Genomic DNA, 16,292 nt, shown 5'->3' with positions numbered 1-16,292 from the left:
ATTCGTCATAGTTCTACCATAATGGCTGTCAACGATCCGACTTCCGTCCGGCTACTATGGAAAAATGTCTACCCGAAGTTGTCTTTTGCAGCATAATTCCTAGATAATAATTGGCATGAAGACTAGTATAACCTAACACGGAAAGATGCATTCACTCCCTCCCACCGTAAGAATTCCCATCACAAACATCAACAAATGTCACCATAATAACCAGCACTTAGCTTTTCTTGAATCTTAATTAGCACTCAAGATTCAATCGAGTTAGGTCATCGGTCGTAGGTTGTGTAATTAATCGATTATTTTCTTATAAATTCGGACTATACTTTTATAGGGAACGGTCGCGGTCTAGGCTAGTTTTCCAATCAATCTTTGGCATTGGGTGGACCTTCTGTTCACCAATCCATTTCATCCATGGACCCCCACCATTCTATTGACAGGTTTGAAAGAGCTGGACCCAAAATTTTATTTTAATTGAATTTTGTCATCAAACGAAGCTAATAAGCCAAAACGCCAAATCACATTCGTACCAACTTTCGGCAATACAGGTCAGCAAATGCATCATCAGCTTGAAATTTGATTAAAAAAAATCAGAAATTTGATTGGGGTATTTAGGCAATGCTTGAATGTTGTTGAAAAGATTTCTTTTTATGTATGTTTAATTTTGGAAGATACGAGATATATTAAGATACGAAACATATGAAAATACCCTTTTCATTCCGTGGCCAATCTAATGTCGAGTTAGTAGAAATTATGGTCACATCAGGTAACGGTATTGGAATTTTCGACGGAAGGACCACATTGAATGGATGTTTGAGAGTATGATGTATTGAATAAATAGAAGAGTTCAATGACTATATTAAATATTGAAGAAAAGTTCAGGGAACACCAACATCATTATTCATCATACTTATTCACTTATTAATTTTATTTGGTCCCGAGTTAATTTTATTTGCATCACATATGCATGTATTGATGAGCACAATTTACCCTTGAGGGAGAGCATTATATTAGTATATTATATATACTTTTTTTTGGTCAATATATCATTATTATATATACTATTATTAGATACACTTTGCGTGCACATTTTTTGACAATTTAACCTTGCACTTTTGAAATAGGTTGTCTATGATTCTCCGGGTAAGATATAACGAGCTTGTACATAGTGATTCATGACATTTGAGAATAATTTAGTCAAAATGAACACTACCATCATAAAAAATTACTTTTTCCTCCTTAAATGTTAATTTGCGTTGCTATATATCGGTTTACGTTTAAATCATATGTTTTCCACTATGTTAAGGTACCAAGAGATCGTTTGATAAAATTGAAAAATTAGCGGTAAATTTTTTAAGTACCGACCGTATGTTAAGTGCCGAAATGTCTAAGTACTGAAAATAAATAAAAAATATTCACTAATAGATGGAAAATTGAATACTAGATTTTATGAAGTTCTTACAAACTAAGGAATAGTGAATATTGTTGAATGGTTTTGTAGCATAATTAATGAGATTTTAATTCTTATTGAATATTTTACCACTTAAAGAATTATGTAAGCGTTTTTTTTTACTTACCGCATTAAGAGATTTTTGGTTTAAAGTAATAAATTAAGTTATGCGTTTTTAGAGACTATCAAGTGCACTTTACGATACATAAAATGCTAAATGCGATTATAAAACACCCCTCAATTCCTACGACGAAAGCAAATAAATTGACCAGCGGTGAACATCCCCAGAGCCACCAGATGTTGGCCAGAATTTTGCCTGATGCTTAGGGAAATGGTAAGCATGTAATCTACTTATTCCCAACTTACTTTTGCTCCTCTCGACCTAAATTTAGGATGACAATTTTCAGCACGATCTAATACAATGACTGAAATCAACAAGTTTGGATGATTTAGGCTAATCGTATTTGGGTTAATTTCATGTCAACCAACCGGCACGGTTAATCACGATGCCGTGTTCGTGTCAAACCTAGCAGACATGAAATTGGCTCATATAAATTCGTTTATATTAACGAACGAGTGTCGACACGAACCCTACATGACTATTTCAGATACGAATAGTTAAAGACTATAGTGTCCGTGCAATTCACTTCCAGAATTTCGGCTTGACGATAATGTATTGACTATGAACATGTTTAATTTGATTTGATGATATCTTGATGATAAATTGTTGTAATCTGTAGACATGTTTTGGGAAAAACCAAGGATATTTCTCGTCAAATTTGTGTTGTCACGTTGATATCGTATCATAGCAGGTCATGCAACCATGTCGATCCCCCCATCCGTTATTTGATCGAGAAATCCACAGGTCGTGTTGTGCCAACCCGCTAATCTTCAAGTCGTCTTTGTGTTCCATAGGCCGACGCCAGATACTAACCCGCTGATTTTCATGTCATGCCTGCTCGGGATGACGTGTGTATAATACACAAAACGACAAGAACATGACGCGCGTACACGAATAACCCCTAGCCTTTAACTTCCGGAAGCTCAAGATCTTCATCATTTTGCAATTGGTAGGGGGAATATATTCTCCAGCGGAGCGAAGGAGGAGCATGGAATTTTCTGCTCCGACGAGACGAACATATGCTTCTGGTGGGCGTGGCGTGGACATATGCAGGCTCGGGCTGTTCCTAAGTTAGGTGGGAAAAGGCCGACAATGATTAGGCGTATGATTGCCGACCGGTTGATGAATGAATTTGGCAACGTAGGCCGGTGGGGACTATCGTTCATAGATTCATTATCGGAGCAAGATTGTAGGAATTTCACGAGTCCAAGTCATTTTCTTACGAAGTGTTCGTGAAGATCAAGATCACAAGATCTTATGCGTTTTGGGAACGACTTGGTATGGTCATGGCTTGTTTACGAAGAGATGAGATGAATGAACGAGTTATACTGGTCCATTGTAATCACAAGATCTTATGCGTTTGGTAACGACTTGGTGTGGTCGTGGCTTGTTAATGAAGAGATAAGATAAATGGACAGGGTATACCGGTCCTTTGTAATCACAAGATCTTATGCGTTTGGCAACGACTTGTTATGGTCATGGCTCGTATACGAAGAGGTAAGATGAATGAACGGGGTATGCTGGTCCATTGTAATCATTTCGTACGCCTAAAATAGGGATCATAACTAGAAAAAGTCCTAAATTCACTATACAGTTGCCAATTCAGTTTTAAACTTATTAATTTGGCCAATATAGTCCTAAATATTTTGACGATTTGCCAATCTGATCCTTCCGGCCAGACGTGGATGTTGGCCATCTTATGTGGAACAGCCTGCACTAACATGAACAAATTTTACAATTTCTTTAAATATTTTGAATTATTAATTTTCTTATCTTATCTTTTCCTCTTTTTTTTCAACTGTGTGTCGACGAGGGCCATGGACAAGGGCCATGAAGCCCTCGCCAACTGCGGGTGAGAGTTGCTGGTCCACAGTGAAAAAAGGAAAAGAAAAAGAAATCAATAAATTTATAAAAACTGTTTACGTCATTATCGGTCGTGCAATGTAGAACGACTAAGATTGCTAAAATTGGCCGGAATGACTATATTGACAAATTCTCAAAAGGTTAAGGACCAAATTGGTCAAATTGAAAGTTTAGGACTGAATTGGCATTCATATAATATATTTATGACTTTTTTGGTAATTTTCTCGTCTAATATACTATATAAAGTGATCTCTAAGAATTATTTTGTATCTCTTTACCCGGGGACAATCTTATGTTAACCAAATCTCGAAAGGGATGGCAGAATGATCGAGGGTTATTTTAGAAACGGAAGATATTGTGTCCATATACAATAACGTCTCTCCACTCAGAGTGATCTTACAGGCCAGTCCCATGACCCTACAAGTAGAGCTTTACCGAACGAACTCAATGAAATGGTTTGTGAGCATTCTCGAGGATTAGTAAAGCCAAAAGTTTGAATCATTCTATCTTAAAAGATAAGTGCTAATTTGATTTGAATGTCATGCCTAATCTGTGGGACGGTTAAGCCGAGTACCACGTCCAATAGTCCTTGCCCTTGCCCTTGCCCAAACTTCCCATAAATTGAGAAAAATCAACTTCTATGCATAAAATTATTGGGCCGGGACGGGTCCAAGAAAGCCCATGTGGTCCAGAACAGGCCCCCAAAAGATATTGCTCCTAGAGGCCTCACAAATTTGTGTTTCAGGCTTGTTAGCATAGGTGGGTCTAGGCTGGCCAAACGGGTGCTATACTCTGTGATCAGATCTATTGGGTATCATCACCGGCTTTTCCATTGGTCAATCTTAGGGTGCATTCGGTTCGGCTTTGGGGAGATCAGCTTGTGTTTGCCTACATGGGCTGATGGGCCAATAAAGTTAAGGGCCGATCAGTTGATAATTGATGTACACATTGGGACATCCATGTGTGCATAATTAACTTCTGTTTACATGGTCGACATTTCTTTGTGTCTGTCTCCATGTTTTCCTTCATTCATCATGGAAAATTACTCGGCGTATGCACAAGACGCCAATATGGTATAACCGATCGATTACATTAGCCGCGTGCAGGGGCGGATCTAAAGATTTTTTGTTTCCTCGTGGGGGAAAAATTTGATCCGGCCAAGACAACTAAATCGAGTGTATTTGTTCCGGTGATTGAAGTAGCCGGTATTCTCATGCTTAATAAGTCTGGTAATATTGAATGTTTTGTTTTTTTTTATTATCTAGAAGCGAGATTTTCATGATTTTAAATTATTTTTAGAGTGAGTGAGTGAGGGCAAAAGCCCCCATAATTCAATACAAAAGTTCCCTCTCCCTCGGGTAGGTAGGATCAATCTCACACATCCGCCAGTGTACGACTTCGACTTCGACTTCGACTTACAATTTATAACAACCTGATCCATCCCACAAGGAGTAGTCGAGATTGTGACCATTTTGGTGTACATGAGTCGCACTTACACATCAATCAACAATCCTCAACTCAATTCATGTGATGGAAAGTAAAACTCTAAAAAAAATATCCAATTGCATTACTTACATACACCATAGAACTCATAAATTTATCCCCTCATATACACAACCAATAAGCAATAGTTTACAAGGGATGGGTCTAATACAAAAGTAAACAAAACACCATGCATAAAAGGACATGTCCTCTTCCACTGCCAGATGAGACACTGCAACTTTATATCAAGTGGAGAGCAAAGCCTTCATCTTTTTTAGCCCCTTTCACTAAAATGTATAGTGACATGATACACTCATCATTCTTTCCCATCTTTCCCAAAGTCCACAAAGCCCTCCGTAGGCTTCTGCATCTTTTGCTTTTTGGGAGAATTTGCATGTGAAGCCAATACTCAAAAGGGTCAATGTGATGGGAAAAGCAGCCATCGAGATGGAGGAAAAGGAAAGAAAGAAGCAAAAGGGGGTGCCACTCAAAAGCAAGAGCAATGCAAAGCGTTTGAGATTGTGATTGGAGGAGATGGCAAAGTCACTTACCTGCATAAGAAGCAAAGCCACCAAAAGAATCAAGATGAGGACATCATTTGAGCTGAGATGAAGAAATTTTGAAAAATAAAAGATGGGTGTTTTAATATTTACCATTTGCTTCAAATGCTTTTCTTATGAAGGCGACAAAGATGATGAGGAGAGCCACTCCAGCTAATAACCCAACAATGATGGCAAATGCCTTTGATCCCTCATCGGTGCTTTTACCTGCAAATCATTCAAAAGTCCGAATTCAAGAATTGAATGGCTCATTGCAATTGCGTCGATTTATCCTTTTAAGAGAATGGCTCACCCTCATGGGCTTGAGGATACACTTGTTGTCCAGCTCCACCGGTCGTATACCTCACGTAACATTTGGCCAAGAACATGTCGCCGAAGACCGCCGTGCCGCATTCGCTCTTCAACCGCCCGATCGCCTCCGACAGGCAGTCTTGACACTCCCCCGCGCTCAAATCCCCGATGCACTGTGCCGAGCCCCGCACCTCCCCCGACCCACCGGCCCTGTACAGCCCGCCCTCACTCGCCAGGCTAGCCAGCACCGCGTCTCTCTGGCCCATGGGCCCGGCCTCGTACCCGTCCGAGGGCCCGCATTTCTTCATAACCACGGTCTTGTCCTCCACTCCGAGGAACGAATCGTTGTCATACTTCACGTAGCAACCCTCGAGCTGCACGGCCCCGCCACACGTTTTCGAGCACAGCTCGCCGGCTCGGGTCACCGCGCGGGTGATGCACATGGTGCAATCCGGCATCGAGAGGTCGCCACGGCATTGGTAGAGGCCATAGACGACGTCCTGCGGGCTCGAACCCTCGACAGTGAAGTTGTTGTAGGACGAGTAGGTGGCCGAGTTGAGGAGCGAGGTGAGGAGCGAGTCGAGGTTCGACTCGTAAGCCGAGCCGGGCGCGAACCGTTGCTGGGTGCATCCGCCGAAGAGGAAGGTGCTCGAGGGAGACGAGGCATGCGAAGGAACGAAAGGGAGGGAGAGGAGGAACGTGAGGAGGGAATGAGCAAGAGCTGATCTTGCCATGCGAGTGTACATGAGTTTGTGTTTTGTGCGTGTGTGATTGCGAGAGAGAATGAGAGAGGGAGAGGGATTGGAGGATATGCAAGAGAATCTCCACCAGACACACACAACAAAAACGAACGCAACTTGTTGAGTGGATCGATAGCAGTGTGAGACTAAGAAAAGTACTTGTCTCATATTTTAAGATGGAGATTGCGTTGTCTTGTAGCATAAAGAAAAAGAAAAGGGATGGAAGAGTCATTTTTTTTCAATCTTTTCATAAAGTAAAAGCTATAACGATCTTATAAATAATGAGTAAATATGAAGCAATTGAAGGGTAGATTTACATGTTTCTAACGATGAAATGTGCGACATATTAGAAAGCACAAAGTGTCGACCGCTAAAAGCTAAAACTAAGAACATAAGTTGAAGTAAAAGTTGTACCAAACTCTCTCCATTCTCAAAGTTCATTTTCTTATTCGATGAGAAGGACACCACTTTCTTTAACATTTTGTACAATGACGTAGCGTTATGGTGATAAAACCCAACTTGAATAGGTTAATCCAGACCCATGAAATATATCAATAATCTCATAGATTAGATAGTGCGAATCATATTGAGTAAATGACCCAAATATGATATCATGTACACATGATGCGTAGAACCGGATATGTGATGTGCATAAAAGAGTGACATGTCATGTACAAAGGCACAATGAAGCATAGAAAAAAGGGCGATGCCAATGATACAAGATTTGTATACTCAATTGGTGTATCCAATAATATGCGGCGTTCTGTAAACAATTATTTAGCTTAGCAAGGCTATATGAGCACCCAACAAATGCTTAGTAAGAAAATTTACTACACGAGTAGTATATGTAGCAATTTTAAAAAAATATAAAGAAAAAGGTAAATTAAACTAAACAAACAAAAAGAAACGGATCTTTCCAGTGTGGTTTCTTTTGTAAGAATAGTGTATCTAAACCATGTCATCTTAATTCAGTGTAAAAACTCCAACGAAGCAAAATTTGCTATCCAAACTACGTAAGCTGAAAATGTTATAACTAGAACCGGATCATCAAGCTAGCGAAAAAAATTCACCATGATTTCATATAATATATTTCATCTCATATTTCAAAAGGTACAATTTCTCGGAGTTGGGTTGAGAAATATGACTAACATGAACCCGAGATAAAGAATTCTTAAATTAAATTTATTTAAAAGTTGATTATATATTCATGTTTCACCGAAAACGGTCGTCGACGAAATATCTTTTGACCGACTATTGGTTCTTCGGTTTTAGTAAGACGAGAAGTGTTGTATGGCAATTCCGGATAGAAGTCTCAAATGAATCACAAGGAATAGGTATGCTTTGTCCGAATTTAATCAACGACGAAGTACAAACACTTTGCTGGAATTTAATAAATAACAAAGTGCGTGATAAAGATATAACATTGGAATTTAATCAACGACAAAGATATCCGAAACAACAACTAAAGCACGGGAATTGAAAGATATTTAAATTGCAGAATAATAAAAATAAAGATAATTTTGCGAGAACGTTGAGTTCTTCGATTGATTAATAGGGGCTTTATAAAGAATACACTTGGACTATTTATAATCCCCGTAGCGGTTACAATGGCAGTTACAACTTTGGAATTCAAATAAACAAATAGCTTCCTAAAGGTAGTTAGTGGAAGTTACTTCACAAGTACTTATCCAAAAGAAGTTACACAAATCCTAAATTAACGGATCTGGACATAATCACATAACAGTTATCTTCTTGTTGATTGCTCGCCCCCGATATTAATGACTTTGTCAAAAAACTTCATGGCTCTTGTCAATAACTTCACATTGTGTTGTCGATAACTTCATTGGCATGTTGTCAATTCTTTTCAAGTTATCAATAATTCTGTTCATATATGACCAAACTTTGCTCTCACTGACTAAGTCTATCACTTGTCGATAACAACAAAAATTTGTTATTTTTGGGGGTAAACATATACCTATTTTAAAAGAATTGAATGATTCATGGATCATTCGATTATTTTAAATAGATAATCATGAGTCATTATGTGCCCCCTTGTCATTCGCAAATCTTGGTTAGATTCATCATTTGATACGTTTTTTTCACGAAAGCCATGTTTTGTGTAAAATCTTCATATGACCCTCTATCTATGTCCTTAAGTAATTGCTTGTACTTAGACACTTGTGTTGCCAATTGAAATAAATCGGCAAAATTTTGGCCTTCGAAATTTTTTCTTAGATTGAATTTCAATCCATTGAAAGCCAAATTATTTCTCTGAGAGTGAAGTGAGGCATCTATTTCTAGCCTTTTCTAATCAAGCAACAAATTGATCGGCCGACTTGTTATTGCATTGATCAAGTGTGGCCAAATCAACAATCGATATCTCAGTTATCATTTTATAAAATTGAGAATGGAATTGTTTTACCATCTCTGCCCAATTACACATAGAATTAGGTGGTAATCAGTATACCAGGTAAAAGCAGTTTTGAACAAAGATAAAGGACATGACCTAAGTCTTAAAAATTCATTTTTCCCTGCTTCTCCGCATTGGACTATAAATCAATCAATGTGTTCAATAGTCAATTGTTCATCTTCACTAGTACAAATGGCAAATTCAGGAATTTCAAAGCCTCTTGGAAAATGTTGGTTATTGACTCGTTCAAGATGTGATTTCCTACAAACAGGTATGATAACACCCTTGTCTAATCTCAATCATTGTCGAAATTCTTTGACAAACTATACTAGGTTCAATTGTTGATTTGGTTGGCCATTTTGCCCCTTAGGCGGTAACGTTGATCTTGCCAAATTATTAACATTAATAGGCATGTCAGGCCTAATAGGAATATTCACATTGAGTGGAATTGGCCTTATATCTTCAACAATTGACAATTGACTGGCATGTTGACCAGTTTGATTTGCCAAATTATTGTCACAAATTTGGTTGTATCGACCTACATTAGCCTAATTATTCTTATCAATGTGCCCTTGATTAGAAGATTTAGGTATTTGCATAATTTTTATAGGGGATTGACTACTCTGACCAATATTTCTGGCATCAATAAATGAAGAGGGACTAGGAGCCTACCCTGTTACCACTAGATTAGATACTGGTGGTTAATTGGACGATTCTGGCCTCGAGAAAACAACATTCATGGCATTGAGAATGACCGGCTTAATCACATCTGACATGTGACTCACAATGTAATTGACTATATCGTTACACTGCCCTTCAAATAATCTCTTCATAGTGGCCCACATACTAAGATTTGGTACAACTTCTCTCTATTGATCTTCAGTGAGACGTCGGGAAAGGTCTGCCCCCTCACGCTAGCCTTCTTCTGTCGTTCGATTAACGGCTGAAGATTCGGAGTGCGCAAACCTATCATTGCCATTAGGATCGTTACCCGCGGAATTGCTAGGCTTTGGATAATCCCTTGTACTCGGCATTGAATTTCCTCAAATCAAACTACAAATTGTCCCACCGGGTGTGCCAAAAAGATATTTCGCTGAAAAGGGTCGTCAACAAAATATCTTTCACCGATTATTGGTTCTTCGGTTTTATTAAGAGAAGATAGGTTCTGTAGCGATTTCGAACAGGAATCTCAATGAATCACAAGGAGTGGGTATGTTTCGTCGGGAATTTAATCAACGACAAAATACAAAATATTTTGCCGGAATTTAATCGACGACAAAATGCTCTTTTAAAGATATAATGTCGAAATTCAATCGATGACAAATATATCTGAAACTACGACTAAAGTACGGGAATTGAAAGATATTTATATTGTGGAAAAGTAAAGATAAAGTTAAATGTAACAGAATGTCGAGTTCTTTGATTGATTGATCGAGGCTTTACAAAGAGTACACTTGAGGTATTTGTAATTCCCTGCAGACGATTAAATAGGCGGTTACAACTTTGGAATTCAAATAAACAAATAACTTCCTCATAGTGATTATTGGAAGTTACTTCACGAGCACTTATCCAAAAGAAATTACCCAAATCCTAAATTAACGAATCTGGATATCACCACCTGACGGTTATGTTCTCGTTGATTGCTCATCATCGATATTGATGACTTTGTCAAGAAACTTCAATACTCTCATCAATAACTTCACATTATGTTGTCGATGACTTCACTGGCGAGTTGTTGATTCCCTTCAGATTATCAATAATTCTATTCATAAATGAGAAAACTCTGCTCTGACAGACTATTTTATCACTTGTTGATAAAAATCAAAAGTTAGTCATTTTTTGATGTAAACAAATTGAGTCTAGCTCTAATATGTCCGTTTTCTAGTCGTGTTGAGATCTAATCGAATATTGAGCACTGAGTATGCAAGTCGAGTTGAGCTTGAGCTTCAAACTATACCGGCTCCGCTCGACCCAATAACACCACGAATCACTGAAAAAGTCGCGGATACGTTAGAGGGGAAAAAATACGCCAAAACTAGAAGAGGATTTCGATTTTTTATTCGAGACGAGCTCAGGTATCTCGATAACAAGAGTTGTTTTTATCTCTGCTTGAACTCGAGCCTAGATCGACTATCGAATACGCGAGTCGAGTCGAGTCGAGTTTGAGCTTGGTACTACATCGGCTCCACTCAACTCAATTATACCCCTACTGAACTGAATGGTTCAGAAAGCTCCCCCGAAGCATCAGACATGGGCCGTGAGATGGATGATGGGGTTGGAACTCGGATGGTACGCCACAAGATGTTTCCCGATCGAGGCCAAGACAAGCTGCCATTAATCCAAAACGACAACCCTGGAACGTGACACCCTCTCTTCTATCTCCTCCACAGTTTTGGCCTTTATTCGAACATGGATGGTCGCGAGAGTGGGTCATGTAAAAGGTCTTTTGGTTGTGCTAAAGGAAGAAAGTTATCGAAAGAGGGGAATCTATTCCTCCATCTTCAACATGCAATAAATTATAAATATCACTAGATCAAATCTGATCTCTTATCAATAAAGGAATGAAATCTATTCATGTAACATTTATGGGTAATGTCTTTGCCCCTTTCAATATCAAAAAAAAAATTGTAAATATCACCTACATGCAAATTTAACTATAATAAATTATGGGTAATGTCTGTGCATATAAACCATCAATCAGAAGATTGGTTCGATAAAAATATGGTCATTCAAGTCACATAAAAAACGTGCTTCTAGTTACCACTTACTCTTATTTTTTCTTTGCAAAAAAAATATTTTAACTTTGCGACGGGAGTACATGTTAAGTATATGTACTTATTCTCGATGACCCTATGAAACCCATTGGGCTGTCCTGAACTGTGAAGTAACTAGTGCACTTAAGTAATACCTGTACATCAATGTTGAATTTATCTCATGTTTGCTTATCGGATCTTGTCTGAAATAACTAGTGCAGTTTCCAATTTCCAACCAAAACCTATATTGCTTTAGTGACTGTAATCGCCCTGTGCCGATAATATAAAGGGGAAATTGCAAAACCCGGCACTGTTACACAATTTCAGTTTTCTCTGCTATGTTTCTGACATATTAAGTCTCCCAACATATCTCTGGGGACAATTCAAGGACAAAATTCAAATTTCTGTCTAAATGTGGATGGAATATACTGAATTAGCAAGACAAATTGATAAGCGGTACCTACCAAGCACAAGTTTCTAAAAAAGTTACATACGTGCTTCTAAGAATGTTCCATTATAGTTTTAGGGCCCAATTCCCTAAAAAACCCCAACTTTACCCTTTATCCCAATTATATCCCAAACTTTTTTTTGTCTTATAAAAAACCTCAAACTTTTACTTTTGTCCCAAATCTACCCAATTCACTTTTCGTCCAATTTTTTAATATTATTTTTTATTTTTTCGAATTTTTTTATTTTTTCTTTTCTTTTCTTTTTCCTTTCCTTTTCTTTTTTTTTTGTTTCACCTTTGGGCCGGTCGCCGGTGAGGCGGGGGCCGGCGAGGGCGAGGCTCGGCCTCGCCGGCGTTGGGAGAGGCCGAGCCTCGCTGTGGCTGGCGAGGCTCGGCCTCGCCGTTCTTCGGGCGAGGCCGACCTCGCCCGATTGCTTGGCGGGGCCGACCTCGCCGGCCACGGCGAGGCTCGGCCGCCCGGCATTGGCGAGGTTGGCCTCGCCGGCGGCGGCGTGGCCGAGTTCTCGCCCCGCCGGCGTGGCCGAGTTCTCGCCGAGATCTGGCGAGGCTCGGCCCGCCGGCAACCGGCCGGTCGGCCTCGCCCGAGACGGCGAGGCCGAGCCTCACCGCGGCCGGCGGGCCGAGCCTCGCCACCACGGCGAGGCTCGGCCGCCGGCTATTGGCGAGGTCGGCCCCGCGCCATTGGCGAGGTCGGCCTCGCGGCCCGGCGGCCGACTCGCGGCCCCGCCTCTGGCCGGTCGCCGGCTGCAACCGGCCGAAGGTGAAACAAAAAAAAAAGAAAAGGAAAGGAAAAGAAAAGAAAAGAAAAAAAAAAAATTCGAAAAAATAAAAATAATATTAAAAATTGGACGAAAAGTGAATTTGGTAGATTTGGGACAAAAGTAAAAGTTTGAGGTTTTTTATAAGACAAAAAAAAATTTGGAATATAATTGGGATAAAGGGTAAAGTTGGGGATTTTTTAGGGAATTGGGCCTAGTTTTAGTTATAAAACTAGTCCTCAATTTAAGTTTTACTAACAAACTTAATTTATTTCGTCACAAATCTTAGGAAAATTTCAATTTGAAATAAACTATTAATAGGCGATTCTTTCGTTCCCAAGTGTCACAATCTAATTGATAGTCCCATTAAGACTAATTCTATCATATGCAACAGTCTAGCATCTACATTTTCTATAGATCATTATTAATGAATCTAGGACTACTCTTAGGGGAAAAAAAAGCAAAGAAAGAAAGATCATTTTTTAATAGTATAAGCACAGTTTTAACTCGCTAATTTATAACTAAATTACTTCAGAAAGTTTTACTTGGTTTTAATTTGACATTCCCATAAGAATTGGGTTAAGATGAGATGAAAAAACTAAAGATTTTGTTGATAAATATATGAGGACTAGCTCTGTAACTAAAAGAAAGTACAAGAACTACCACTGAACATTTCTAAAAGCATGTGGGCCAAAAGTGTAATTGCTTTAGAAACTTGTACAAGTAGTTGCTATATGTAGATGTGCCAGTACTTACTTAGCATAGTCCGTCCATCTTTTAACGGAAAATTGACTTTTGTCCTTAAATTATCGTCGGCGATAAGTTCGGTGGCTAAATTATAACGATATAGTACATTAACCAAAACTGAATTCGGCTAATATCTCGGGGACAATTTTTGTAATATCTCCTAATATGTACAAACCATAAATAACCGAGGCTTTGGTTTGCTATTTGCATTTGTTGGCAATTGAACAAAACAAGCAGACCATTTAGTAGCTAGGGTTTGATGGATTCTTAAACATGGAATTTTATGCAAGTGTCAGTATTTTTTTTAAATGCATAAACTACTTTCTCCTTAACGCAGGGACTTAAAAACTGAAGTCTAAAATAGCCAAAGCCTTCTAAAAGAAGTTGAATTTTTTTTTTTCTAAAACACAGAAGTGTATGTGCGAAAGAATAAAAGAGACAAAAAAACGTTTCAAACGTTAAGCTTGTGGAGAGAAAATGTACAAAGATAAAATTTCAATTAGTTTAGGAATTAAATTTCGAATGTTGTCTAACGAGAGAGATTGAAATTCAAATGTGGAATGTGAGGCATTCATAAAATTAGTTGACAATTATCTTGGCTAATCAAATTCAGGTTTTGCCCGTTTATATTGTAACATATCTACTGAAAGTTTCCCCTAAAATTTTGTATGTCGATCAATTTAAGTACTTAGCACCACAAGTTCCTATAACATCCGAAGAACATATGGATTTGGACAAAATGGTGCCATAAATTCTAAACTTTATGTACGGAAAGCAATTAAATTCTAAGTTTTTCAATAAGTGCACTCAAGTCTTAATTCATTATAGAAAAGTGAAATTAAGTTCCAAATTCTTTAATTGATGCAAATCAAACTTATACCCTCTATCGAAAAATGCAATAAAGTCTTGAACACGTATCGCAAAATGCAATATGCAGGAGGCACTCCGGGTGATTTACATATCTCCGCTCCCTCAGAATACTTCTTTCTAATTTCTTCTCGAGGAGAGGGTTAGAAGAATCTTCTTAACAATGAAATGAGCGAAGACAAATGAAATCAAACACAAAAGATAATGTTGTAATCCAGTTGGCACTGACCTTACTAGACAGACGTATATAATTGTTTCGACATAATGAGGGCCTAATTATTTATGGGCTGGCCCGGAGATGGAATGTCCAAGTCATGCCAAATTTAGGAGAAATTATTCTAAGCTAAGTTGCAAAAAATGCAAACGTGAAGGGGACAACTAAGTTCAACTCGTCGGCCTCTAATCTATTGGGCGGTAAGTATCTAGCTTTTTATCATAAAGGACAAACTAGTGAAGTGCCCACCAATTTACTTTTCATATCTGTCCTACTCCCTAAAATAGATCTAACACCAAAAAGGAAGAAGATTCTTAATATTTGTAGACTCCTTGACCTTTAATCCTAAAACTTTCATTTCATGCATTTCAATTCTAAAAGTTGTCGGTGTCATACACATGGGTCCTTCTTCGGGTGGGATTAGAGTTGGCTAGGCTCGAGATTTGCATTTAACATTCGTGCAAGATTTGTGCCCGCCCATTGCCAAAAATAGTGTGGAATATTCTTCGGGTGGGACCAAACTTGGCTAGGCTCAACCAGGCAAGTCGTGCTTTCTAACCGAATAATCTTTTTCCAAGCTTGTCCAAAAATCAATCTTCAAGCCCATTTGGCTCGAGCAAATAAAAATTTTGCTGTAGTACTATTGCCACAAGTGGTGCTACTGATCATTCAATCTTTTGAACACAAAAAAGTTAGTTGGTTCACCTACTTATTTCACCGAGGAGAGGGAGAGTAGGTATGAAATTGCAATTCTCCCACAAGTATTCTTCTTTGCCCATGAAGTTGGTGAAGGATAAGCAGCTAACCATATGTGGGACTCACCTATGTAAGTATAGCCTCAATTATTTATTTAATCTCTTGATTAACTTATGTTTATTATAAGTTTACCACAAATATTTTATCCATGAACATCTTTGGATAATAATAAAATAGATTCTTAAGGATCTACATGTACAACAAACAGTATTTTCCTCATTAATATCTTTATACATATTTTTAATTAATTTTATAAGATCGAGATGGCAAAATGTCAAAAGAGAATATGCCATCATAAAAGGAATTTTTTCGGACTATTTTTTTTATTCGGTGATGTGATGACTTTTTCCTCTACCTTTCAGCTGTATCCATCATTTGCATTTAAGAAGACTTCATCTGAAACTTAAATGCAACAATTTTCCTTATATTTGGTTCAAAAACACCTCAATGAGATATTTACATTTAGCAAATTTGAATTACCAACTAGGGTCGTTCGAAATACATATACAATTTTATATCCTTTTCTTATTTTAAATTCAATTCAACTCGCTTCATATTATAAATAATTGGTTCGAATTCGAGTTTCATTTATAAAACTGAAATTGACCAATGTGACCTTTGAGTTTTATTTATAAAACCTGAAATTCACCAATGTGACCTTTGTAATTAACTAACAAAACAATTAGATTTTTAGTCATTTATATTCCAAGATATATGAATCGCAAACTATTGTACTCACTTTGTCTATTTCAAGTCGTCTATTTACCTAAAAAATATGAAATAAGAGGGTATTGAAATTTTCATTTTACATTTC

General features: G+C 38.1%; 1 protein-coding gene across 1 annotated transcript; it reads right to left on the bottom strand.

Annotated features, from left to right (window-relative positions):
- Positions 1-4,977: 4,977 nt before the first annotated feature.
- On the bottom strand, positions 4,978-6,646 carry LOC115673901 (plasmodesmata-located protein 7-like). The gene is made up of 3 exons (XM_030596162.2): positions 5,766-6,646; positions 5,567-5,680; positions 4,978-5,464 (listed from the first exon to the last, which is right to left on the bottom strand). Exons 1-3 carry the CDS (start codon positions 6,508-6,510, stop codon positions 5,457-5,459), a joined length of 867 nt encoding a protein of 288 aa, XP_030452022.1. The 5' UTR covers positions 6,511-6,646; the 3' UTR covers positions 4,978-5,456.
- Between the last annotated feature and the right edge of the window lie 9,646 nt (positions 6,647-16,292).

Source organism: Syzygium oleosum, unplaced genomic scaffold (genome assembly GCF_021117445.2).
Source record: "Syzygium oleosum isolate NSW1041296 unplaced genomic scaffold, Sole_v2.1 Sole_v2.19, whole genome shotgun sequence".
NCBI lineage: Eukaryota > Viridiplantae > Streptophyta > Magnoliopsida > Myrtales > Myrtaceae > Syzygium > Syzygium oleosum.
The sequence above is the reverse complement of the archived record's forward strand: the minus strand, read 5'-3'. Positions and strand labels throughout refer to the sequence as shown.

What these genes read in the sequence shown, in the direction of transcription:
- LOC115673901 (XM_030596162.2), bottom strand. Translation starts at nt 6,510, where the DNA reads ATGTACACTCGCATGGCAAGATCAGCTCTTGCTCATTCCCTCCTCACG. An exon ending in GTATCCTCAAGCCCATGAGG is followed by an intron (nt 5,681 to 5,765) that starts GTGAGCCATTCT and finishes AATGATTTGCAG; the next exon opens with GTAAAAGCACCGATGAGGGA.